This window comes from Acartia tonsa, chromosome 6 (genome assembly GCF_053477335.1).
Source record: "Acartia tonsa isolate MP-2025a chromosome 6, ASM5347733v1, whole genome shotgun sequence".
Classification (NCBI taxonomy): domain Eukaryota; kingdom Metazoa; phylum Arthropoda; class Copepoda; order Calanoida; family Acartiidae; genus Acartia; species Acartia tonsa.
In genome coordinates this window covers 43,752,230-43,779,809 of record NC_137265.1, presented here as the reverse complement: position 1 = coordinate 43,779,809, position 27,580 = coordinate 43,752,230, and the positions used below count along the sequence as shown (strand labels likewise).

The following is a 27,580-nucleotide window of genomic DNA, read 5'->3' as shown; positions in this document are numbered from 1 at the left end:
AAATAGTCATAAACCTTCACTTGAACTAGAAGAAACTTCACTGTAAAAGAGAACCGTATCGTTTTAGAGGTTAGCAAAAACACAAAAAAAACTTATTACTTTATGAAATACTAGCAGCTGAGACCTAGCTTCTAGGAGCTCTCTATTCAAAAGTAAGGAAAGTAGAAATATAGCCCAAAACCAAACTTAAATATAAAAATTAAATAACCTAAAACCATCCCAGGACCTATAAGAAGTTTCCATATAATGGAGAACACAATCGGTTTAGTAGTTAAAAAAATCTTAAGCTACAGACAAAACCCCTTACTGCTTTTTAGTAGCGAAGCTACTCTATAATTCGCTTTGTCCGTCCGTCCGTCTGTCCGTCAGTCCGTAACGCTATGACAACATTCACATTATTAAGTAGCACAATTAAGTATAAAACATTGATGGCGCTAGGACCGCTTTTTAGCAGGTTTTAGGCTATTTTGTATTTTTTTTCATATTTTTCTCCATATATTCAGTATTTATGGTGCGATTTTCAAAATTTTTTCAGTAATAGATATCAAATCAAATTTCCAGTCGTTTAAAGAAAACAACTATGACGGTCAGACTGCCTTTAAGGCCCAGTGGCGTGCGAAGCACTTTGTCTAGGGGGGGGCATTTTGAAGATTTTGTAAAATTTTGCCCCCCCCTAAATCAAAGTGCCCCGGGGGGGCACTTTGCTTTAGGGGGGGGCATTTTGATTATATATACTAATTTTAAATAAGGGCGTTTTAAGGGGTGGGATTATTTGAATATGGGCCTTCTAGTCCTTATCCCTTCTTCCCCATCCCTATTTCCCATTTATATCCCCCATCTCTTCCCCCCCTCTCTTCTCCCTCATCCCTTCTCCCCACCCTGCAATGACCGAAGGGAAGGGAGCTAGAAAGCATCTTTGAAAAAAAAGTACAGAAGATAATTTAACCTTCCACCCCCCCCCCCCCCCCCCCCCCCCCACCACCACAAAACATTTTTTATGGGAGGAAGGGGATGTTATAAAATCTCAGCAGGAAGGATGAATAACCCCATTAAAAAAAATTTTTGGGGGGGAGATAAAAACACTCATTTTGGAAATAATTTACCAAAAATAAACCTAATATGTAGAACTGATTTTAAATATTTCTTTATTGTATGACAACAAGGATGACAACATCTATATAAGTAGCAAAGCACAAAAAATCATTAATAAGAATATAGACAAGAAGATTTAAAGAGCATTAGTTTAAATAAATATATATTTTAGGTAGAAAAAGTCACAAATCCTTTTTCTTGTATGTTGTGTGATGACAGTCAAAATAAATTACATACTAGATGCTCGGAACAACGAGAGATTTTATTTTTTTGATATTAGAATCCACAAAAAAATTTATTGTGCTATAAAATCCAAAGATATAAAGAACTTTGTAAAAAATAAATAAAAATACTTGACCTTTCATCTACAGATATGAAAATCTCTTAGAAATATGGAAAACTTTGGGGTATAGTCTCTTTTGTGGCAACGCCTCTTAAGGGGCATTTCGTCGTATTTTCATAGTAGCTTTTAATAGTTTATTATAGGTTAAGTTAGGTTAGGTGATTTTCCCGCAGGGTTAGTCAATTGGCCCCACAGGAGCTATAAATAGGGGAAAAGCTACTGTGAAAATATGAAGAAATTAAGAGGCAATGTCACGAAAGGGACTATACCCGAAATTTGATTTTGATACCCTTAGCTACAAAAATTTTGTGAATTGGACCAAACAATGGGGGAATTGTGAAAGATACAAAATTGCCAAAAACGTCCTAAAAAGCAGTCCGACCTCCAGAAATTTCTAATATTTAATTATACTCCATAATGTTGGGAGTGTTAACATTAAGTTTTAGCCTTCTATCTTTAATTGCAGTTAAGAAAATTATATTTTCCCATTAGCATTACAAACTGACAGCCATAGTTATTATAGAGAAGATAAAAAGTTATATCAACATATCCTACCCTCTTCAAATGGCAATTTAACAATATGTCAATTTTTCATGAAGTGGTGTTTTCAAGGATTTATTAGGCCAGTGTGCAAAGCGCACTGAAAAATATTTATTTCCTCTTTGAACTAAAATCAATTAACTACAACAAGAGTGACGTATTTTAACAAGTTAGGAATATAGAGTGTAGTTAGTTTTAAGGCTCTTTAATGAAAATTGCCTTAAAAAAACATGTCTTTTTGTAAGGGTATGTACACAAAAAAATGATAAACTTATCCTGAAAATAATATGACATCATATATAGTTATTAATTTAGACAGACATACAATGTTGAAAAAAAGGCTTAGATAAATATCAACACTGTTTCATTTTTATTTAAATAACTTTTTGATTAAATATTTGATTTTTACAAATGTTTTTATACAATGTGATAAAAAGCAGAAACCAATTGGAAGGGCGCGAAGCGCAAATTTTTTTCTTCAAATATGCAGGGAGGAGGGAAGGTGTTTTGGGCTATTTATTACACTAGTCCCCAATATTTCATATAAACATTTTCTTATTCGTTAGCTCAACATCTTTTGGGACTTAAATGGAATATTGATTGGTTGGTTAATTAAGTTGAGTTTCCATACGTTTCATCCACTAATTGTAATCTATATAAGGGGTAATTTTGTGTATCATCATTGGGGATGTACAAAATTTCTTTGGTATAAAGTTTATATTATACAAAAAAAGATACTTCCTATTAAGGTTAAATGAATAGTAACTGTCTGTTTGGCGCGAAGCGCCAAAAATTTTTTTTGTTGAGTATTTCTTGATCTTTTTTTTTGGAAATTGGGAGAGTTTTGCTTTTTGTAGGGTTGGGGGCAAAAAGGGGCATTTTTGTTTACCAGGGGGGGGCAAAACGGGGCATTTTTCAACATTTAGGGGGGGGCAGGGGGGGCGGTCGCTAGGGGGGGGCAGGGGGGGGCGTTTTGGTCGCTAGGGGGGGGCGATTGCCCCAAACGCCCCCTTCGGTTCGCACGCCACTGCTTTAAGCAGGTTTTAGGCTATTTTTGTATTTTTCACATTTTTCTCTATATCTTTGGTGTTTATGGTCCGATTTCCAAAATTTATTTAGTTATGGATATCAAAATTAAATTTCCTGTCCTTTAAAGAAAACAACTATGACGTTCAGACTGCCTTTCAGCAGGTTTTAGGCTATTTTTGTATTTTTCACATTTTTCTCCATATCTTTGGTGTTTATGGTACGATTTCCAAAAAGTTTTCAGTTATACATATCAAAATTAAATTTCCTGTTGTTTAAAGAAAACAACTATGGCGGTCAAATTTCCTTTTTGCAGGTTTTTGGCTATTTTTAAATTTTTACATATTTTTGATGTATATAGTCCAATTTTCCAATTTTTTTAAAGTTAAAATTTAAAATTAAATTTCCTGTCGTTTTAAGAAAACAAGCATGGCGGTCAGACTGCCTTTTAGCAGGTTTTTGCTATTTTTATATGTTTTACATATTTCCCCATATCTTTGGTGTTTTTGGTCCAATTTTAAAACTTTTTTTGGGATATCAGTATCAAAATAATTTTTCCCATTGTTATGAGCATCTTTTATGTAATTTACTTTGACCATCATCATTATACGAAATAAAACAGGGTTTCGTGTTTATTTTCTCCAATAAATCAATTTATAAATACACTTTAAATCTACTTGTAGGTATTACCATCTATGTTTTTTTTGTGCTTCGCTACTTATGGATGTTGTCATCCTTGTTATAATAGGAGTAAGTATAGGAAAAACTGAAATTAAACAAGGATGACAACATTCATAATATTGTGTCACAGCAATTTCGAATTTGAAAAAGGCCCAAAACTGACATCTGAAAATACATAGGGATCTTATGGTTAACGGCAATGAACTTTAAATTGAGGCACATCCTCAATGATGATAAACAAAATCCTTTCTGTAGATTCAAATTATTAGTTGAAAAGCTTGGACACTACTAGTTAAGTTTGAAATCAACGAATTAAGATTTAAAAATTACTTAAAGTTTTTATGCCAAGGAATAAGATGATTATTGACTAGATACCAGATGTCCACTTCCTCGTTGACACAAGGCTTTTTTACAGTAAAAACTACTTTAAATTTGATGTTCTATATTATAGCTTTGTTTTTAAATAAAGTAGAAAAAAATGAAATAAAAGCTCTCATTTATTTATTTAAAAATTATTTAGAATTACAATTGAATTAATTGCTTTTTAGATTTTATAAATTATATTTATGAAACATATCGTTAAACAATGAAAAATTAATATTTTTGGTACAATTTTATTTTGATTAATTTAAAAAATAAGAATTTATAAAAAAAAAAAATAAATAACTAAAATATATGGATAAGAGCAATACTAGCAGGAATCTAAAGGGATAAAATAATGGCCGATAAATTAATGTACTTTCCAAATTTTAATAAACTAAATTACCCCTTCTGTAGATTACAATTATTGATTGAAACGTTTTGATATTCAATATGATGAACTAACCAAGCAAAATTGAATTAAAGTCCCCAAAGTTGTTAAAGAGTACAAGGGCAAATAATCATAAAAACAGATTCAAAAAGTAAATTGATGCTTGGTTTAATAATTTTTTTGTCTTGTACATTTTAGTAAGTAAATATAAAACAATACCTTAATGCACAAAAATACGTACTGTACAAAATCGGACAAGGAATTTGACAGTCACCTAAGACCTAATAAAACTCGATTTTTTAAAGAAGAATTTTATTTCCTTCTACACACATGCTTGAAAAGTAATATTCAAATGCTTTATTTCAGTAATCTTCTTGTTGTTTCTTTCCACTCATTAAGTAACCCTACTTAAAGATTTTTATTATCATTTTAACTGCATTTCCTCCAAAATTTACATAATCCTCTGCTTTCTTTGTTAACAGATAGTTCATCTGCGAATTAAGAAAATTTGTAATAAAATATGAAACTATCTTGAACGCTCTTCTTTTGATCTTGACTCTATAGATTTGACTGACTGCAGCACACTGGACATCCTGGCCTCCCACCCTGTTCCAGCTTTACCAGATCCATACCTGGAATATTAAATATATTAGTACACTGGACACCCTGACCTCCCAGCCTGTTCCAGCTTTACTAGATCCATACCTGGAATATTAAATATATTATTACACTGGATACCCTGACCTGGATCATGTTCCAGGTTTACCAGATCCATACCTGGAATATTAAATATATTAGTACACTAGACACCCTGACCTGGATCATGTTCCAGGTTTACCAGATCCATACCTGGAATATCAAATATATTAGTACACTGGACACCCTGACCTACATCATGTTCCAGGTTTACCAGATCCATACCTGGAATATTAAATATTTGAAATAAAAAGGATTGGAGAGGGGGGGGTTATTGTGCTCGACAAGGCACCCTGAGGAGAGAAATAATAGCGGCTGCGCCCCTCGCATCAATATGTCTAAAAACAATCCAAAGACTTGAATCTAGCTAAAACAGACAGATAGACAGACATTGTTCTACTTTGTATTATAGAAGATATCAATTTTCTTTTCTTTTATGTAGGTGAAGTACATTCAATTTTCATTGCGTATTTGAATTTTTCATGAAACAAGGATGACATAAATCCATAACAGTGACTATAACTTTAACATATGTAGGAGGCCCTTGAACAAAATCTGTTTAAAATTACTCAAGTCTTACTAAAATTTAAGTGTGACTAATCACCCTAGGAACACGTACTTTAGAATTAAGCAGGAGGTGGGAAGTTTTCCGTGGGTCTGTAGGTTATATTTGGTATGGGGATCAGAGAACCTCAGAGCTGGATCTTTAAATGTGTAGCCGTTGCCGTTGCCGCTGCCAGAGGTACAGCTACTAACCTAATAGCGATCTTTAAATCAAATTGGCTACGCGTGGCCGTGGCCAAATAAAAATAAAATTTAAAAATAAATTGCACTGCTGTAAAATCTTATAAAAACCCATGTTTTATTGGCAGCACTGGCAGTGGCGACGGCTACGGCTACGACTACGGCCACGGCAGCGGCAATGGCTACACATTTAAAGATCCAGCTTTGGTATAGGACCCGCATAGATTAGGCATAAAGAAAAAAACTACTTAATCTCCAATATATTTCCAATCTATTTAAAAAATAAAAAAAGGGGGGGGGGGATGGTTTTTATTGCTTGCTCGATGGAAAATTAGTGTAATATAGATTAAACACCAAAATGTATCGGACGGACGGCTGATCGTAAAAAAGCCTCGACTTTAGAAACTTTGCATTACATTTAAATAACAGAACATAAAATATTCAAAACTTTAAGTGCTTTTTGCTCAACCTTAAAAAGTGTAATTCTTTTTAAAATCTTTTTAGAAGCGAAGATACTTTATAATTCATTTAGTCTGTCCATCAGTCAGCCCGTAACGCTATGGGGGGAATGTAATTTTCTCGATTGCTGTTATAGATAGATTGATTCATATGACACTTATTCATCTAGTTTATACATTGTTTTTTTATCTGTCTCTCGGTAAAGCTTTTAAAGACATAAACCTTTCTTTGAAAGGTTTCGTGATTTCCTTTGATTTTTTTTTGCATCAAACAAAAGTGGGAAGGGGACGGGAAGAGTGGGATAACTCCAATCCCCCCTTTATTGGGGGAATATCATAAAGACGAAGATGTTCATATTTCTTTTCTACTTATTCTTATATAAAAAAATTCAATATAATTAATCTTAACCTCCAAATATTAACTAGCTTCCAAGGACAGAATTCCAATCATAAGAATTAAAGGCTAGATTGATTGATTATTCATCGTCATTTTATCATTGTTTTATTCTATTATATTAAATTAAGAATTAAAAAAATTCTTTTATATTACTACTAAAAAAGTACAAAAATTACTAGTATGGCGATACGCGTAGTATTTACGTCAATAAAATAAAATAATCTAACAGAAAAAGCGCAGCTATTCTATAACTTTCTATAGTCTACGATTAAACTCTGGCCAAATACATAGTTTTTAAAAGCATTTTACAGTTTAGCATATAAAATGATTTTAAATGTGTTAGCGATCTGGTATATTTGGAGGTTGTCCTTTAGAGCATAGACTAAGACAAGAACAGAAAACCCCACCACCCTTATTTTGAAATAAATTGATGATAAAGGGAATAGTAGGAGGGATGAAGGTATTTTTTGTGTATTTGTGTTGATTTTAAGGTAAAGGTATAGGTAGGTATAGTCCACTCAGAAATCTGGCTCCCAGAAGGGGCTAGGCTCCCCCCCCCTCCCCCCATAAACTATTTCTTTTAAAGCAACGTATTAGAATTTAAAGGTGCAGTGACTACATAATAGTTGATTCGCCTCAAGCCTCCACATTCAGTTTGAAAAAGGGAGGTTTAAAATTAAACCCCTCTCCCCAAAATTCACTTCAATTGAGCCCAGCCTTTAACTAAAATGAGTGTATACCTGTTTTTGATAATTTCTATTTAATTTATCATTGACCCGTTAAATTAAAATTTTTTGAAAAAATATGTAATGGTAGGAGGGGGGGGGGGGTGTTGATTTTGAGTGGGTATTTTTTAGATATATTTCTTAGGGGGACTAAAACTGTATTTAAACAGTAAATTGTTTGTAGCCTTAAGGTTTACCCGTTTTCTAGATATTATTGGCCATACAAATACCGAATGTAAAAATAAAAAGGGGTCTAAACTGTAGACTAAATCATATATTGGGGAAATTATCTAATAATTAAAAAATATAAAGCAAATCTCTCTTTTTACAAAAAGAATAATAAAGAACAAAGAAAGAAGCATATTTGATGATTATGAAAAGAATTATAGTAGACCAGCTACTCTATAACTAGAGATAGTCATTTTGTCCGGCCGTCTTGTTATACAGTACGTTTAACTCAAAAGATTTATGTAACATACACTTTCAGCAGCTCTGCTATTTCTTAATTTTATAATTAAAATTTTAAAAATACCATGATTTATATTACTTCATATTTTGTTCGTTTGTTGGGCGGTTTCCAATATCAAATTTAGACCACAAACATGCATATCATAATGCTTATTTTATATCCCCGCAGGGATAGTTCCCCATATCCCAGCAAGATATTTCGCCATAGAGTCGCCTTCGAGCTCGTGCAATATATGAACCGATTCCTATGCTACCTCGAATCCCATTCGCCATGAATTAACACCTAATTTTTTGGCGATAAACGTTGAAAAATCGGCCTTTCAAGCAAAAGGTAGCATGCGAGTTCGCCATCGATATCGTAGCAGAGTATGAGGCACAATAGTAGCATAAATTAAAAGAGAGAGAGATAGAGAGAGAGTGAGAGAGAGAGAGAGAGAGAGAGAGAGAGAGAGAGAGAGAGAGAGAGAGAGAAAATGAGAGAGAGAGAGAGAGAGAGAGAGAGAGAGAGAGAGAGAGAGAGAGAGAGAATGAGAGAGAGAGAGAGAGAGAGAGAGAGAGAGAGAGAGAGAGAGAGAGAGAGAGAGAGAGAGAGAGAGAGAGAGAGAGAGAGAGAGAGAATGAGAGAAAGAAAGAGAGAGAGAGAGAGAGAGAGAGAGAGAGAGGATAAAAATAGAAGAAGTGAGAATAAAGAGCTGAGAGGCTTTTATACTTTAGAAGAACCGAATAGATCCCCGCAGGGATAGTTCCACATAGAAATAGCTACCCATGGGGTTTAATTCACACAGAAGCTAGAAATATGAAGAAAAAAGGGTATGTGTGATATTTTAGAGCCCCATAAGGATAGATCCCCTCCCCAAAATACCACAGAGGATAGACATATTTTTCTCAAATATTGAAAATATCGGGGGGGGGGGGGGGGTCGAATGTCAATTTATAGGTATGAGTGAAAGCACCGCTTGTTGAATCTGTACTTCTTAGGATCATAGTTGTTCAAATTTAAATTACGTGTCCTAATTTTATTTTTTGTTGTTGTTGTTGTTTAGTCTTTACAAAAGATTTTAATCAGCTTTTGTTGAATAAGAATTATTTTACAAAATGTTATTAATCAATTAATTAGAGACGGACGATTACGTACAAAAAATAATTTTTTATGAAAAATCTAAAATACATTTACAGGTTGAGACAACCTATCACTTGTTTTGCATGATTTTTGACTGAAGCTTTTGAATTCTGATTTTCAGGATATCTATATACTGGTCCAATAATGGTCCAAGCTACTTTTTAAAAAAAATCTACCCATCATTCTAAAAAACTTTCATGTGTATAGTTACCAAATTTATCTGTAAGAAGCTTTACAAAGTGTTATAAAAATCAGCCATGTGACGTCAAAAAAAATTAGGGATAAAAGGAGAAGTAAAAAAGAAAAAAATATTAAAAAAAGAGATGGATAATTCCTCATTTATTCACATAGCTGATTTTTTTAGACACTTTGTAATTAAAGCTTCATTAGTTACCTATCATACCTGTAATCTAAAAAGATAAGACAATAGCCGATAATTTGATGATAAACAAAAATACCCCGTTTTAGATTACAATAAGTGGTTGAAACGTTTTGGCACTCAACTTAATGAATCAACCAATCAAAATTCGATAAAAGTCCCAAAAGTTGTTAAGCCAACGAACAAGAAACGTTATTATCAAGATTTAGGAACTAGTGTAACAAACAGCCCAATGTCCCCTCACTCCCTGGATCATACCTGGAATCCTGAACCGATTCAGTAAAACTTCTTCTGCCCAAGACCACAGGCTTGGAACGAGTTATAACCGGTTTCTCCTTATTACTACTGCTGCTGTTACTACTGGATGACCCAGAACTCGTTTTGGGAACAATAGAAATGGCGGGCTTTTTCAGGAGGGTTGGTTTGGTGCTGGTTAAAGTGTTGTATTTGGTTCCTGGGCTCAGTTTGTCACCTTGACTAGATTCGTTCTTGGTTCCATCTGAATAAATAAAAGGTTTTTAAAAGCGAAGTTACTGTATCTGCTTATGTCCTTCAGTCTGTCTTTCTCTGTATGTATGAATGATATTATCTTTTTTCAGTTTCCAAGATCTAATGAAACAACCCAAATTGTTAAAATAAAACTTTTTATACCTGACTTTTTCTTCTTTTTCTTAACCGTGCTGTACAGAGGTTCTTCAGAATAGGGAGCATTGTTAACAATTTCATCCTCTTTATTTTCAGAGAAGTCATCAATGTCGTCTTTATTCCTCATATTATGCAGGGATGTACTGGTGTACGTGTAGCATCTGTGCAGGAACCGGTTTTTGGCCTCTTTTGGGGATATTGTTTCGTTTTCAGACAAATCTTCAGTCCTGAATAATCAGCATTTATAGTTTTTTTAAGGTTAAAATTTCCATTATTTTTCACTATAATGACTTTTTAGTGCTATCCCCGTAAATAAGTGACAGGGGAAGTATTACGTTTGCACGTTTATTACAGTAAGGTTGGTTAGGTTAGGCCTTGCAGAATTAGGGCCACCTGCAGGTTTTAAAGAAAGGAAATCTTAGAATATATAAAAATATCATGATAATCTCTTCCATCTTAATAATATACCTAGAATATTATTATCATGACTAGAAATAACTAGACCCATATTGATCGGCAGGGTTCACCAGCCGCAGGTTGTTGGTTTTTGTGGCGGCTAATAAAAAACGTCTTAGGCTGATTAAAATGTACAGTAATCTTGGACTTAGATTGACGAATCCAAATCTGTACCACTTTTGACGTCATATTCTCTATCTCTTTTTTATGGGTTTCCTTTCCCACTTCTCCTCTCATCTCCCTAATTTTATGACGTCACAGGAATCAAAAGTGGTACAGATTGGGCTTCGTCCTTAGATTGGCAGGTAATAAAGAGTATTTAATAATGGTGGTATCTAGTCAAGCACATCATCCCCCCTCCTTATTTTGAACTTAAATGATAGGAGTCAGGATAGATTTACGTCTGTTTATTTTTTTTACTTTAGGCCAGTTTAATTTAGGTTATATCAGCCCCAAAAGGTTAGGGCACTGCAGTAATCGATCCGAAGAGAGGTTAGACATAAAGAAATAGATTAGGTTATGTTATATAAAACCATCTACGATCCTATAAGAAGCTTCACTGTAAAGAAGAACCATATCGGTTTAGCGGTTAGCTAGATCCTTCTCTACAGACAAAAAAAAAGATTATTACTTTATATTATAGGATTTTGTACAGGGGCGGGTATTAGTCATAGGGAAAATACTTCTCTTGGATCTTGGACAAAGTAGCTTCGGACAAAGTAGCTTCAGGACAAAGTAGCTTCAGGACATTTACTCAAGAAAAGTAGCTTCCTAAGAAAAATAGTCTCCAATATGGTCGCAGCGCTCGGCCCCCTGGCCTGCCTAGCCGCGGGCGCTCGGCTCCCTAGCCTGAAACCTTACCTAACCTAACCTATGTTAGCCTCAGAACATTTGTTTAAGAAAAATATCATCAACTGATAATACATAGTTGGTTTAGAATTTCGAGGTTTTTGCAAAAAGTGGTTGATAGATTTTTACAATTTTTAATATTGTTTTTACAAGTTTTAATAATGTTTTTACAATTTTTTGGTTAGGTTAGGTTAGGTTATAGGCTAGAGGGCCGAGCGCCCGCGGCTAGGCAGGCCAGGGGGCCGAGCGCTGCGGCCATGACCTTTATTAACAGTTGAGGCTACTTTCCTTAGGAAGCTACTTTCCTTAGGAAGCTACTTTGTCCGGAAGCTACTTTGTCCTGAAGCTACTTTGTCCTGAAGCTACTTTGTCCTGAAGCTACTTTGTCCGAAGCTACTTTGTCCAAGATCCCTTCTCTTCACTCCATTATTCTAATTTTTTTTTTTAAGGTTGGTTCTGTGCTTGCAAGGAACTTTGAGGGAAAGCAATCATAATTTAGCGGCTGATGATGCGGCTTTGTTTGATAATTGCGGCTGAAAACGGCTGCGGACGCTTAGCTCTGATAGAAATAACTAGACTCTCATTATCATATCACAAAGAAGCTTATGTGAAAGATTTTCTAATTATAAAATTTCTTCATTGTTCAAAATATGTGGTATAATCCAGACTAATGGATTATACCCCCCCCCCCCTCTGATTTCTTTATTTCATTGAATTAAATGCGTGTTTTAGTCCATGTGGGGCTCGTCTAACAATTACTTAAACTAACCTAAACAAAATTTGTTTTTAAGAATGAAGCTTTTTATAGTGCCTATAAAAAATGACGTCATACTTGGTCAATTAAAAGGCAAACTGACCTTCCATTGTTAATTTAGTCTTTGTATTGGCCTTTCATTGGTAATTTTTATTGTAAGACCTCATTTTTTATAGGCACTATAAAGAGCTTATAAAAAATGGCTACCCCGTGATCCACATTCCACTTTCAGTTAAAGTAAAACTGCCAGAAATGTATACAAAGAAAAAAATAATTAATTCTTAAAAAGAAGCAAGGGCAATAAACGAAGAATTATAAGGGGTCAATAAATAATTTAGTAATCTTAAATATATATGCATGTAGAAAATAGGGACTTATATTGAAGTTGTAGTATATTAAGTAAATTTAATGATTAATGATGTTTTTTTTAATTTAAAACTCAAAAAAGGTATATAATATAATGAAAGACAGTTTTTGCAATAATAGTTGAAAGACTAACAATCAGACAGGATAATATACAATATTGCTTCTTCTATACAACATACTTAGTGATTAAAACGTTTGGAAACTCAACTTAATGAACCAACCAATTAAAATTCAACAAATAAGAAAACGTTATAAAAAAATTTTGGGGACTAGTGTAAAAAAAAAAAACATCTAAATGTCCCCTCCCGTCCTTAGTTATACGCCTATTTATGTAAAGTACAGCGTTGTATATGTAATTTAGTTTTGTAATTTTGGTAAATTGATTTTATTGAGCAAATAAAACACTCAATAACCTTTTCCTCAACAAAATAAAACTTTAAACTATAATATGATTATACAACTGCAACAATATAAATAGAAGTTTTATGTATTTAAGGCTTAAATCTTGAATTGCTCTTTCTATTAATCTTTCTGGGTGATATAAAAGCGTATAACATAAACAATCAGGGGCATAAACGTCCAAGGGTGAGGGTTAAGGGTTGTTAACCTCCCTCAAACTTTGAAACCCCTCATTTTACCCCCCTCAAAATAAGAAGCTTGGACTGATCAGCGGAGACGTATTGTATAATTGATTGAATAAAATATTTCAAAGATATGACTCTTTGCCTAGCAAAAAGCCACTGTGAAAATTAACTACATAATGTCTAAATCATTGTGATATGTTTAGTTAAAAATTTTGAAAGAAAAAGGACTTACTTAAATTTGTCTATTTATTAGCAGGTTGACTTAAGGATGGCATTTGATACATTCAATATTTAATTGAACTGCAAGCATAGAATCCTTGACCAGACAGGGAAGGGACATTGAACTGTACATCACACCGGTACCCAAAGTTTTATAACCACATTATCTTGGAAAAAGAACATTAAGTACATTTATTTAATTTTGATAACATGGTTTAAATATTCGAAATTTGCAACCAATTATCTAATTTACAAAAGGTGAAAAATTTGATCATCATTTATCTTATATTGTCTAATACCTTTGCCATCCAATAACAAAATAACTGCCGCTTTAGAGATCTTTGCTTCATTTAAACTTACAAAAATAAGATTATTCAAGCAAAAAAGCATTTATTAGCAAAGAGTAACTTTTTTCCATTATTCAGCAATATTAAGTTACATAAGACATAAATTTCACCAGAGATCTTAATGGATAAGACAGTGGACGATGCATTGATATAAATCCCCAATGATAATAAACAAAATTACCTCTCCTGTTGATTAAAATTATTAATTTAAAAGTTTGGACAATACTAGAATGAAAAAAAAGTAACCGGAGTTTTTAAATCCACGAATGAGATAACGTGGTTATGAAACTCTGGGCACCAGTGTAATTTACAGTCCAATGTCCCCTCCTTCTCTGAATTTTACTTAAAACATAATAATGAATAGAAAATCTTTTCCAGTATGGTTTTGATACCGATTAATATCTGCTGTTTAGAACTGGTTCTCAGCTATATTGGAAAATCATGTATAGTATCGTATTACAAACAATTGTCTATGAATATTAAAATAAAATAAATATTCTTACCTTCTGGAATTCGCAAATTCTTCAATATTCTCTTGTATCTGCTCATTAGGAAATTTGTTGCAGCCATTTTCCTGAATAGTTTTAAACAGATTAAATAATATTGTAAATTATGAACTATTATTTAAATAAAAAGAGCAGTAATAAACAAGGCTCGGCCGCTATGCATCAGCCGCGACTAAGCCTCAAATTTAAACCTGTTTGCATGCTTTGAAAATATTTGTGAAAAAGGTTGTCATATTTGGGTTAGGTTAAGATTTCCAACTAATTTTTTAATTGTAAAAGGTTGATTTTCCTAAGGCTTACAGGCGGCTGCTGGGCCCTGGCAAAAACAAGCATGAAGCTTTGATAAAAAGATAGCAATAGAGTAAATTTTTTTTGGACAAAAACTGTATTCTTAGATTTTTAAAATCTACCAATTAACAAGGAAGTTATAAGTTATTTGCATGGAAATACATTATAAATAGGCAATGTGTAGCTATAGCTATGCTTCTTTTCAAGTTGCTGTTCTCATTATTGCCCTTATTGAGACAAATTTAATCATTTTTTTAGTAGAATTTTAATTTCAATTACATAGAATTACTTAAATAGATAGATATCCAAAAAGTATTTGATTGTCAAAAAATTCCATAAATGTTACAATGAAAGAATAGTTATTTCTCGTATCGTATTATAAACGGCTTTCCGCGGATATAGAATGTACAATTATAAGATTAAAACTAGTTTTTTTTAGCCCCGTGGTGCCGAAGGCACCGGCTAAAAAAACTAGTTTTAATCTTATGATTGTACATTTCTATATTCGTAGAAAACTGGATATAATACGATGCTAGACATAGTTTTTTCGTATTCATGAGAACCGGTTTCTATCCACCGGATTCAAATGAATACGAGAAAAACAATTATAGATCACAAAAGATGTGGAAAATTTGAATTGAAAAGCTATTTAAGTTATGACGTTACCATTATTTTTCATTTTAATTGTTTTACAAGTATGGAAAATTGGAAATATTTCAAATTCAAGGGAAATATTGAAAACATAAAATCATTTTATTGAAATATTTCTTTGTTATTTATTTTAAGCGTTTACATGAAAAATATCAATAAAAGATTTTTTCAATTTTGAATGGTATTCCATTTTTGTCTTTATATTGTTAATACAAAGGAGAATGATGTTTGTCCGTCTGAAGCTGAACATCTCAGTAACTACTAAACCGATTGGGCTCTATTCTTCAGGGAATATAGATGCTGGTGGTTTTAAGATATTTTATTTTGGGGGAGGGGGGGGGGTGTAAGAAACCTCCACACCCCCAAAAATTGTAAATTTTCACTTCTTAACCCCCCCCCCCAAAAAAAAAAAAAATATTTTTTATCATTTTTACATTTCAAATAATTACATTTAAAATTTTTTAAATTCTTTTTTACTTTTGTTTAATTCACAAAGATAAGGAAACCTTCTTTCATCTGTAGGGGCAAAGCCCCAAGAAGGAGAGAAGCAAAAAAATGTTTAAAAAATAAAAATAAAAGAGTTTAATGAATATAAAAATAATTCTAAAAAAATTCTAAAAATGTACAGGATAGAGTTATTTACCTGGACAAACTCTTTCTCCAAATTTCTTCTGACAGAGCTGGTATTTCTTGGAGCAGGCTCTGGCGGAGGCGCGTCAGCTGACAGTCGTTTCCCACCATTTTTGTCACGTGACCTAGAAGACTGAGAATGGCGCTCTTTCAGTTCTCTAATTAGTTTGCTTTGGCTCAATCCGCTGCTCAGCTTTTTGTATGTTGACGGTTTAGTTAGTTCTTGGTCTAAATCTTCAACATGCGAGCTAACAGTTTCATCTAGACTGCTAAACCTTTCGTGTAAGCTCTGACTCATAAGGCCATAGGATTTTCCACCATTTTGATTTTGATTGGGTTTTGGCGGGAGGTGGGGTAAATTCTTGACAGACAGCTTCAACTCCTGGTGGACTGTTTTAATTGTGCTAGATTTGGAAGGGGCAGAGTTCTTCTTGTAAATAGGTAAGCTGTTGTCTCTTTGTGGTGACTGGTTTCTGTTCCTAGTTTGGCTCCTGTTACCTGACTGACTTCTCCCAGCTGATTGACTCCGACCCCCAGATTTGTTTCTACCACCACCAAGCCGTCGTTCTGGTGATCTTTGCCGTCTACTGCTACTTTTAGGTATTTGTTCGCGCGTGCGATAATCTTCTTTCCTTTCAGATGTCGTCTTCCTTGAAGAAGATGTACTGCGGCGGCGCACAGGAACAACAGGCACGTTGTAAACTTCTCCGCCAAATGATCTGGGAGGTGTACAAGGAGAATGTGGAAGGTTGGCGGCCATCTTAGATTTGCTTCCTGTAAATAATAATAAATTGATTAAGTATTTAAATACATCAAACACTGAGCAAGTAATCAGTAATCACACTATATTTTTTCATTAAAGTTAATAAAGGCTTTGTTCTAATATCAGTTATTTATCTTCTTTGTTTTTTAGCTGTTTTTGAAGTGCCAGTTAAAGACTCAATTTTTAAGATATTACTAAGAAAAAATTATTTCATCCAAACTTGTTTCTAGCGGTTGGTAAATCTTTATTTTACCTTTCTTGACAGGAGTAGGGGGAGGTGTAGGTAGGGCATAGATTTCTCCCCCACCTGGTATCTGACCACCAGAACTTAGAATCTGACCGCTAGAACCGCCATATTCTGAATTTCTGAGATTATACTTGCTTGCTCTAGGTTTATAGGTCATTCATTTAGTGATATCTTGTCATGAAATAGTATTGTTTTGAAAATGTTTCCCCTTTTAAAAACAAAAATAAATGTGTGTGTTTTTTAAGAGGGGGGGAGGGGGATTGAAAACCTCTCTTTTACTGAAACAAAATAAATGAATGCCTTAGCGTGTCCCTGGAAGCTGAAACCTGACCGCCATACCCGGTAAAACCAGTTCCATCAAACTGGAATTCACCATCTGTAACCTGAGATATTAAAAATTAGATGTACCTTCAATTCCGCGTAATATCACATGCGCAGGTTAATAATGTAAAATGTGAGAGACTGTTTTTTTTAGTAGCGAAGCTACTCTATAATTTAAAATATCCGTCTGTCCGTCTTTCCGTAAGTCCGTATGTCCGTTTGAAACGTATCGGGGGAAACGTGATTTTCTCAGCTCCTATAAAAGATAGAAGGCTGAAACTTCTTGTCAACATTCCCATCAATATGGAGCATGATTAAGATTATGGACTGCTTTTAATTCGCTTTAGACGCTTTTATTTTTTATAACAGATTTTCTCGGCTCCTACAAAAGATACACGGCTGAGAGGCTATTTAATTGTGAAAGTATAAAGCAATTTTTTGCGCTGTTCAGTGATTTAAATTGTGAGGAAGTGAAGACATATAATGCAGGTAGGTGGAGGACTATAAAGATAAACTAATCTTCCACTCTTTCCTCCCCCCCAAATATTGTCAATTTATTAAAGATATGTAAAAAACAGTCTAAACATTATTTTTTCAACCATTGTTGTCATTGGATTGGGTGTTTTCAGTCAAAGTGTCTAGCGAGCATAGAACGCCCCCTTTAACCCTATTTTTTCAAGAAATTGAATACCAGAAAGGATAGTTTTCTATTCTTAACACCTGCAGATTACCCTAACCCTGCAGATCTACCCTGTACCCAATATAACCTAATCTTATCTAACCTGAAGTAAAAAATAAAAACATGATAAACTATTCCTTCCTTTATTTTTGATATATTTCAAAATAAGGGAGGGGGTTTTGTGCTCAAGTAGGCACTATCAGAAAACCACCCAGAATTGTTACATTATAATCATATTTTAAATAAAATAGAAAGAACATTCATTTTAAAAGAAAAAATAGAAATATGATATTTGTTTTACTTGATTAAAAAATAAGATAAGACAATGGCCGATGTATTGATGTACATCCCCAATGTTAATACGCAAAATTACCCTTCTGTAGATTACAATTAGTGGTTGAAACGTTTGGACACCCAACTTTTTAAACCAACCAATTAAAATTCAATAAAAGTCTACAAAATTGTAAAGCCAACGAATAAGAAAACGTTATTATAAAACTTTGGGGACTCCCCTCCCTCTCTGAATTAAACCGCAAAGATTAATATACAAATGGAGAGACTGACAGACGTATTGTATAAAGTAGCTACGCTTCTTAATTGTATCTGTCACAAAGAAGTTACCCTAGGAGGAAGGTGGATGAAATTTCAGGGGCGCAGGGAATGATATTGAAAATAATACTCTTTATTCTCCCCCCCCCCTCTTCCGCAAAATAATGTGTACGCCATAACTTACCTTACTAGGTGTCTGCGGCATATCGTAAATTGTCTCTGTCCGCGGGCTTGACAGCTGGCTGCCGGTCACGCTGCTGCTCCCAAACTCCGGCCGCAGTAAGTTGGTCAACTTGAGGTCTGTAGGTCGGGCTGGTCGGTAGCCAACCTCCTAAAGTAAGCAATGAAAATGTTTGGATCAGGGAAGGAAAAAAAGTAGCCGGTGTGGTCGTATTTTCAGAGTAGCTTTTGATAGGTTGGGTTCTATGTTAATGATTGTCCCGCAGGGTTATAGCCCTCCGCAGGGGCTGGAAATAAACCCACTATTTAATTTTCTCACCTTGATCCAAATGCTTTTATTATTAGCACAAAGCTTATGAATTCACAAAATAGTGTGGGACACATTAAATTTGAATTTTGCTACAAAAAAAAAAAAAAAAGACTGACTGACAAACATCATAGTACTTAAGGTTTTAGATCTATCACATACTTGATGAAGCACAAGCTAGTGGTGGGAACAATTGGGTAGAAAAAATCCATATGTTATAGTTATTCATATAGACTTACATTTATAAAAAATGTTATTCATATAGACTTACATTTATAAAAAAGTAACCTGGGACCTATAAAAGGCTTTCCTTCAATGAAAAATTAGCGAAATATTAACCTAAAAACAATTTATTTACTCAAAATAATAGGATTTGTAAAAAGTTGCTTCTAGCATTTAAATAACTTTACAGTTTAATTAAGTAACAAATTTTTTTTCAATGAAAACGAAGTTGCGTGATTTTATTATTTTCAATTTTTTTTCTTTGAAGACTCGACGTTCTACTAAGCAATTCGAATCGAAGAAAGGCGTTGCTTCTCTACAAGCTTCTACTTACGCTGGCAACAGAATAGTTGTTTACTGCCTCAATTGTTTGGTAATGATCGCCTGGATCTAAATAATAAAAATTTTTGTTAAAAATTAAGTAATCATAAACATCTCTATAATCAAGTCCTAAAAATGCAAATATGTCCTTAAACAGTACCCTTTATTAAAGCAATTTTGCAACAAATTTACTTAAAATTTTGTTTGGACTTATGCATAAATATTCTGCTCTTAGTTCTGACACTCTACAAGTGTTAATGTTCGTTTGTCCTACCATTTTAAGGCTTTGCTTTTATGGATGTTATCATCCTTGTTATATAACTCACCATAGAAACAAGCATCCTCAGTTTCTCTTAATTAATATCAACATTTTAATTAAATTTATGAAGAATTAACAAGGACGTTTACGTCCAAGAGTACCACTGCTGTTTTAAAATCTTATGCTAAATATGAAGTCATGGAGAAAAAAAAGGGGGGAAGAGTGCTGAACTTGAAGACTTGGGAGAACCGAACAGAGAGCATAATTACAGCATTATTATGAGAGAGAAGAAGGGGGAGAAAAGGGGAAGATAAAAAGAGAGTGCACAAGTTAAAGGATGTGAGAACCTAATAGAAAGCAGCATTAAAGTGAAAGAAAAAGATAAAGAGAGTGAAAAAATGAGAGAATGAAATAGAGATAGAGAGAAAGAAAGAGAGAGAGACAGAGAGAGACAGAGAGAGAGAGAGAGAGAGAGAGAGAGAGAGAGAGAGAGAGAGAGGAAGAGACAGAGACAGAGAGAGACAGAGAGAGAGTTAGAGAGAGAGAGTTAGAGAGAGAGAGTTAGAGAGAGAGAGAGAGAGACAGAGAGAGAGAGAGAGAGAGAGAGAGAGAGAGAGAGAGACAGAGAGAGAGAGAGAGAGAGAGAGAGAGAGAGAGACAGAGAGAGACAGACAGACAGAGAGAGAGAGAGAGAGAGAGAGAGAGAGAGAGAGAGAGAGAGAGAGAGATGAGAGAGAGAGAGAGAGAGAGAGAGAGAGAGAGAGAGAGAGAGAGAGAGAGAGAGAGAGAGAGTCAGACAGAGACAGAGAGAGTGAGAGTCAGACAGAGAGAAAGAAAGAGGGATAAAGGAAACAAATAAGAGAAGAGAAACAGACAGAAAGGCAAAATCACTTATGGAGTAGCTTTGCAAAATTAAAAATTTAATCTATAGATTTATGAGTGAAAGATTAATTAAATAATCTTCAATTCTTTTCATTATTTCTTGAAATCTCTTTTACTTTGTAAAAAAATTATCTATCTACCTGGTTTTTTTGTGTGGGGGGGGGGGGGCGGGGGGGATGTTCAAGCTATTAGTTATGGAAACAACGGACAAACGTACAGATTTCCCTAAATGTAGACAAGCTTTGCCCTTAACCAACATAATTTAAATGTTTGATCATAATTCCTGTTGGATGTAAATTTTTCATTCTTCAGTCCTCCATCATTCATCTTGTCAGTAAGTTTATCTTTTCCCTGATTTTCAATTGTAAGGGAAGCTTCATCTTGGCTACTACCTTGCTGCATCTCTACACTCTCTGATATAGTGATAATTAATTTTGGTGTAATTTTTTTAAGATTTAAGTTAAGAAAGTTAAAAAGAATAATCATTTTTTGGATGAGGCTATTTATTTCTGGGGGTTATTTCTCTTGGTAGGTTGGTGGTACCCTCCTCCAAATAGTTCTGTTACTTTTATATGATAATATCAACAGTTAGTGGTTTCCATCAAAGTGCCTACTCGAGCATAGAAACACCCCTTCTTTCCACATTATTTTGATATTAGCTGAATATAAGGTGGTGGAGGGGTAGTTTTTTTGTTTGTTTGCTTTTTAATTTAGATCAAGTTAGGATATGTTATGTTATATTGTAGCCCCATGGGAGTTACTTATAGGGAAAAATACTCTCCCAATTATATTCAATCATTTAAATAAGAAAAAGGTGTGGGGGGGGGGGTAGTACTTGATAGGCACTCCCAAAATAACTTCTCCTAAGAGGATTTATAATAAACCTTCCCTGGATATATAAGTAGCTTATTCATATGGGTTCAATGGTTGTTCAATAGACAGATACACAGACAAAAATACACCCTATTACTTATATTTAAGGATAACCACGATATAATTAAATCATGAAATGGTAGTACGTTCATCTTAAATGATTTAATGTAAAAGACAATTTGATTTTTGTAAGGATTATTGGTTTTCGATTTAGCATTGGAAAAAAAGGCAAATTTATATGAAAAAGATTTTATAAATTTGAGTAAATTGTAATTTCTAATTTTCTTCTTCTTCGAAGGGGTACAGAAAGAAATTTAAAGTCTTGCCTTGTGATTTAAAACTGACTAAATATTTGGAAAACTCATTACAGCATGATCAATATTTAAAAAATACGATCAAATAACTATTCTTAATTTTGGGAAACAGCATATACTGTCCAATAAAAATGACGTCATACAGAACACAGTAATAGTGTCTGACTGATTATGACGTAACAAAAAAAAATTAGCCAATGAGAGGCCGTTATTGATTAATGGTAAAATTTATAGTGGCCTCTCATTGGCTAATTTTTTTTGTTACGTCATAATCAGTCAGACACTATTACTGTGTTCCGTCATACATTACAAATAACCAATGATAGTCCAGTATACATTGTAATTGACCAATAGTAAATTGTATACTGGCCTAGCATTGGTCATTTGTATTGTATGACGTGATTTTTGATTGGACTCTATATGCTGTTTTTTACTTTTGTCATTTTTACCTTTATCTAAAGAAGAAGAACTTGGTTTGTCTGTTAGATGATGATTAGCAAAGATGACCGCCTTAATACAAAATATTATAGACAATCCAATTAATTATTGTTTAGTTTCAATTTTTAACACCAAAATTGTGTTTTATAAAGATTAGGTTCCTGCACTCTATCTGTATGTAAGTTTATTTTGATGCTTTCTATCAAAGTTCCTGTTTAGCATAGAAACATAATCCCTTATCTTAAAGATAAATTACAATTATTAAAACCTAGTAAAAGTGTCAGACTCTGATTATGACGTAAAATAATTAGCCAATAAGAGGCCAATATACAATGTAAATTACCAATGATAAAATTTATAGTGGCCTCTCATTGGCTAATTTTTTTACGTCATAATCAGATTCAGACACTATTACTGGGTTCAAATATTTTAATTCTTTAATTCAGACCACCACTTTGTTACTTTTCTATCAGTATTTAGTCAACAAATATGTATATATATTGTATCTATAATATTTTTTCCTGGATATGCTGAAACCACAACAACGCTTTTTCTTCATTCTCCATCTCAAACTAGAAAAAAATAAAAATTAAATATAAAGACATATCTAAGCATAAAAAACAGAATCATTGATACAACCAAGTAACTTGGCTGCTATCAGAGGAATTATCCTGGTACCCAAAGTTTTATAACTACGTTGCCTTAAAACTTTGGGTACTTTTTATTAAACTTTAATAGGTTGGTTCCAAACTTTTCAAACATTAATTTAATCTACTAAAGGGGTTATTTTTTATCATCATTGAGGATGTACATCAATTTATCGTCCATTGTCTTATCCCTTAGGATTTCAGGAAGCAAAAACAAGTTGAAAATTTTTATTGGTTATTACAAAACCTTACTTCAAAAACAGATAGAAAATTATTTTTAATACATTTTTAAATTTTAAATGTTTATATTTTTTATGTATTTTTAAAAATTTTGCACAATTTATTATATTTTGTACTTCTTACACAACCTAAAGTAAAACTCAATAGAGCGAAAAATATTGAATATCATTTTTTAAGCAAAAAACGTTTGAAGTTTTTTCAAAAGTTTTTTTTCTTTATGTGCTGAATAATATACATATTTCTGTATATTTTTTGCCTTTCACTTTAAATTCATTTGTAAAACGAAGCTTTTTTACAATTAGGGTCAATTCGACCAAAATTTATAGCTTTAATCGTTAATGTTGGCATGCTACTCAATTTGATTAAGCCTTAAAAGTAACTCCTTAATATATATGCTGTATTTTACAACTTTTGCGATATGTTTAGTTTACTTGGATCCATAGAGAAAAAAATAAAAGAGAGGAATCGAAGCAACTAGAAGACGAAAACAGGCAGTGGGCCCAGGGGCCTAATTAGCGCTGTTGCCGCGCTAAATTCTATTGCTATTCCACCACTTTTCAAATGGGAGGATTACAAAATTAATATGTAAAGTTTTAATAATTAGAATATAATATTTAAATTAAAATTAAAAAGAAAATTTTGTTATTAAATATAAAAAATACTAAAATAACAACATCTAAAAAAATATTAAATTACTATGTCACTCTTTTAACTTAATGTTCGTTTGTCATGCTAACTTGTTAAACTTTCCTTTATGGATGTTGTCATTCTTGTTTTTGAAAGAAATATATACAATAAAAACATTCATTGGTAAAATTTCATACAAGGCATTTATTCATAAATTGTTTAGCAATTAAATGCTTTGTTAAATTCAAAGTAACATTATTTTTATTAATTTTTATATTATATGTTAAGATCTTGTCATTGCTTGTTTGTTCTTAAAGATCTCACTAACCGCTAAACTAGCATTGTATCTATTTGAGTCTAGGGTACGTTCACCCTCCCAGAACAAATTGCCCTAGAAAAAATACCCTCTCTTTTCTAAAGGGGGTAGGTCAACCCCAACCTCCCTCCTCTTTAAATTGCCTCAACGAGCGCATCCACTAATGCATACTATATTGTTTGGATGTTTGTTTGCCTGGGCTTAACGTAAGATCTCTCAACCGGCTTGACCAATGTTTATCCGTCTGTTTATTAGTTTCGTTAAAGGGTGAGCGTAAATTTTTCAGCCACTGTATATATATATAGAGGGAGTAAATGAGTTATGAAGATTTTAAAGATCCAAAAGCCTACTATATGAATCTCTTTGTCTGTCTGTCCGTTAAACTTTTAAATCACTTTGCCTATCCGTCTTATGCCTTCTCTTGTTATTATAACAGATCTAAAGTATAGATGTATATACAGACAACTACCTCCCTTCCTTTTTCAAAGACCTCTTTCGCCTACTTCTTATTTTCTGCTACTTGGCTGTGTTAATATAAGCGACACCATTGGTTGATTTTCAATGACTCAATAGAAAGGTTGCACAAGGTGGTTGCGATGGGGAAACACAGTTATTTAACCCCTTTCTCCCTCTAGTGTTTTACACTAATGTTATTATTGTAAAAATAGGTTTGCTCTTTATAGAAGTTCTTACCTATGAATAAATATGATTTTTAGATACTCTGTACAAAATAAAAAAAAATCGATTATTCTCAAATTTTTTACGTCTAAGGAGATAATTTTTTATATAAAAAATACGTATTTTTAGTAGCGAAGATACTATATCATAAGGTAAGGATATTCCGTCTATCTATCCGTCCCACAATTACATCCACAAATCCACAAAACATAAAAGTAATCTATCCATCTTTTTGTTTTATTCTTCATGACATAATGTTACGAAAATATGAATTTATTAAGTGCCATTTTGTATAGAACAACTTCTTATTTTATTTTTACATACATGTAGGCTTGATATAATGTAAATCATGCAAAACTTTACCTATATTTCTAAAATTTACTATTTTTCATTTAATTTGTAAAGCTGTAGCTGAGCAACTTATATTTGTTGTAAAATTCCTGGCACTTATTGATTGTTTAAAACCAGAGGTGGATTCTTAAAAAATTTTGCCCCACTAATCGCTTAGCCTTAGAAAAATCCACCAAAATCACATTAAAAATCTACAAAAATTAAACAAAATCATATGTTAATAACCCTTCTATGATTTTGTTTAATTTTTGTAGATTTTTAATGGGATTTTAGTGGATTTTTCACGAAAACAATTTTGCCCCACTAAGCGATTAGTGGGGCAAATTTTTTTAAGAATCCACCTCAGGATAACAACATTCATAAGTAGAAAAGCATATACAAATCATGGCTAGACAAATGAACAAAGTCAGTTATAGAGCATGTGTTCTGTGTCATAAAAAATTTATATATAGAAAGTTTCTCACAGATGGGATGAAAGGCTGACTGACATTTTATGTTATAGAGTAGCTTCGCTACCTCAACAGAAATGTGACTTTCTATTACTATTTGAACTTGACACCTACACGTTCAAAGAAAAGGAAATTTCTTTATGAAGAAAAAAAGAACAATAATGGTCATAAAAAACGTAAGCGCAAAAAAATATTAAAACAAGGATGACAACATCCATAAGTAGCGAAGCACAAAAAATTGTGGATGGGAATACGTAGAAGTAGATTTAAAGTGTATTTATTAAAATCAAGAATAGATTTATTGGAGAAAATAAACACGAAACCTTGTTTTATTTTGCATGATGAAAACGGTTAAGGTAAATTACATACTAGATGCACATAACAATGGGAAAAAATACTTTGAAACTGTTAATGCAAAAAAGTTTTAAAATTGAACCAAAAATACCAAAGATATGGGGAAATGTGTCAAACATATAAAAATAGCCAAAAACCGAGGCAGTTTGGCCGCCAATGTTTCTTTACTTAAAACGCCAGAAATTTAATTTTAATATCTTTAACTGAAAAATTTTGAAAATTAGACCATAAACACCAAAGATATGGGGGAAAATGTGAAAAATATAAAAATAGCCAAAAACCTGCAAAAAGGAAGTCTGACTGTCATTGTTGTTTTCTTCAAATGACAGGAAATTTAATTTTGATATCTATAAGTGAAAAAAATTCGAAAATTGGACCATAAATACCAAAGATATGGGGAAAAATGTAAAAAATATAAAAATAGCCAAAAACCTGCAAAAAGGAAGTCTGACCGCCATTGATGTTTTCTTCAAATGACGGGAAATTTAATTTTGATATCTTTAACTGAAAAAATTTTGAAAATTGGACCACAAACACCCAAGTTATGAGGAAAATTTGAAAAAATATAAAAATAGCCTAAAACCTGCTAAAAAGCAGTCCGACCGCCATTGATGTTTTATAGTTAATTGTGCTTCTTAATGATAGGAATGTTGTCAAAAAATTTCAGCTCTCTTTCTTTTATAGGAGCCGAGAAAATCACGTTTCCCCCAATTCATTAATTACGGACAGACGGACGGACGGACGGACGGACAGACGGACGGACATTGTGAATTATAGATTAGCTTCGCTACTAAGAAGAGAAACAAGAATGCTTAATAGTTGATAGACTCTACAAAGTTAGACCTCTATCTTTAATAGCCACAGAGAAAATTTTATTTGGTTTAGTAACTCTGTCATACAGACGGGCGGACTGATCATAGTTATAGAGTAGATGAACTAATAAATAGGTGAATTTGCCAATTTTACAAGTGATAACCACTTAAGACAGCTGATATTTCATTAAAATTAAAATAATCTACCTTAAAATTTTCAGCCCCTTAAAAATCTAGTATCTTTAAAACTAGGGGGGGGGGGGTGGTTACATGAATCCATTATTGTCGAAGTCCATTCAAATGAATTTAAATGTGAGTGAGAGGGATAGAAATATATGTAAATCAATTTTAGAATATAAGAAAATACCAAAATATAAATAAAGTATACAGAAACAATTATAAAACTATTCCGTATCTACGTCTTACATCAGACTAAATTCCGTTTACGATATTTCATACGTAAAAAAACAATAGATTTAAAAATCCAATAAATCAATATGTTTCAATTTAAGAAATACGTAGATAATACGTAGTTTTTATTGACAAAAACGGCTTAGAAATTTTATTAAATCAGACAAACGGAAAATTTGAGTTATAAATAGGAATAGACCCATGGTGATCAATCAATACACCGTCCTATTATAATAAACAAATTTACCCCTTATCGGACCTGGAAAAGTTTGGACACTGCAAATTAGTATTATTCCTTCAAGATTTAAAAGAATGCCAAAATTTTTTAAGCCAACGAATTAAAGAACTCTTTCTAGGCGTAAATATAATTTAATTCTGAAATCAGGCATATATAATAAATACTCTCGTTCTGAGGAGTGAAGAATGGAGGTGTAGTGAAGAAGGGTGTTTACACCACACTGGCAAAATTAAGGGGGGTGGATACACCTCCCTAACGATAGAAAATAACATCCCCTCTCCCTGTCTGCAGTACACCCAAATAAAACTTACACCCCCTACACCACCCTAAATTTTGGTTTAAGGGGGGTATAAAAAATATTATCACCCTCCTGGCAAAACGCTGTGA

General features: G+C 33.0%; 1 protein-coding gene across 2 annotated transcripts in view; it reads right to left on the bottom strand.

Annotated features, from left to right (window-relative positions):
* Nucleotides 1-4,295: 4,295 nt before the first annotated feature.
* The window catches only part of LOC145322752 (uncharacterized), a 46,969-nt gene continuing 23,684 nt past the window's right edge, over nt 4,296-27,580 (bottom strand). The window contains exons 15-28 of one of the 2 annotated variants that reach the window (XM_080165002.1): nt 22,594-22,642; nt 22,082-22,144; nt 20,731-20,858; nt 19,631-19,658; nt 19,318-19,373; nt 18,459-18,605; nt 17,040-17,108; nt 16,732-16,867; nt 15,729-16,489; nt 14,144-14,214; nt 10,072-10,292; nt 9,679-9,919; nt 5,105-5,138; nt 4,296-5,031 (exon numbers count right to left, since the gene is read on the bottom strand). In XM_080165002.1, coding sequence (XP_080021128.1) covers nt 4,960-5,031; nt 5,105-5,138; nt 9,679-9,919; nt 10,072-10,292; nt 14,144-14,214; nt 15,729-16,489; nt 16,732-16,867; nt 17,040-17,108; nt 18,459-18,605; nt 19,318-19,373; nt 19,631-19,658; nt 20,731-20,858; nt 22,082-22,144; nt 22,594-22,642 — 2,076 coding nt within the window. In that variant the 3' untranslated portion in view covers nt 4,296-4,959. Of the gene's footprint in view, nt 5,066-5,104; nt 5,139-9,678; nt 9,920-10,071; nt 10,293-14,143; nt 14,215-15,728; nt 16,490-16,731; nt 16,868-17,039; nt 17,109-18,458; nt 18,606-19,317; nt 19,374-19,630; nt 19,659-20,730; nt 20,859-22,081; nt 22,145-22,593; nt 22,643-27,580 lie in introns of both variants that reach the window. The other variant, XM_080165000.1, reaches the window with a different exon arrangement.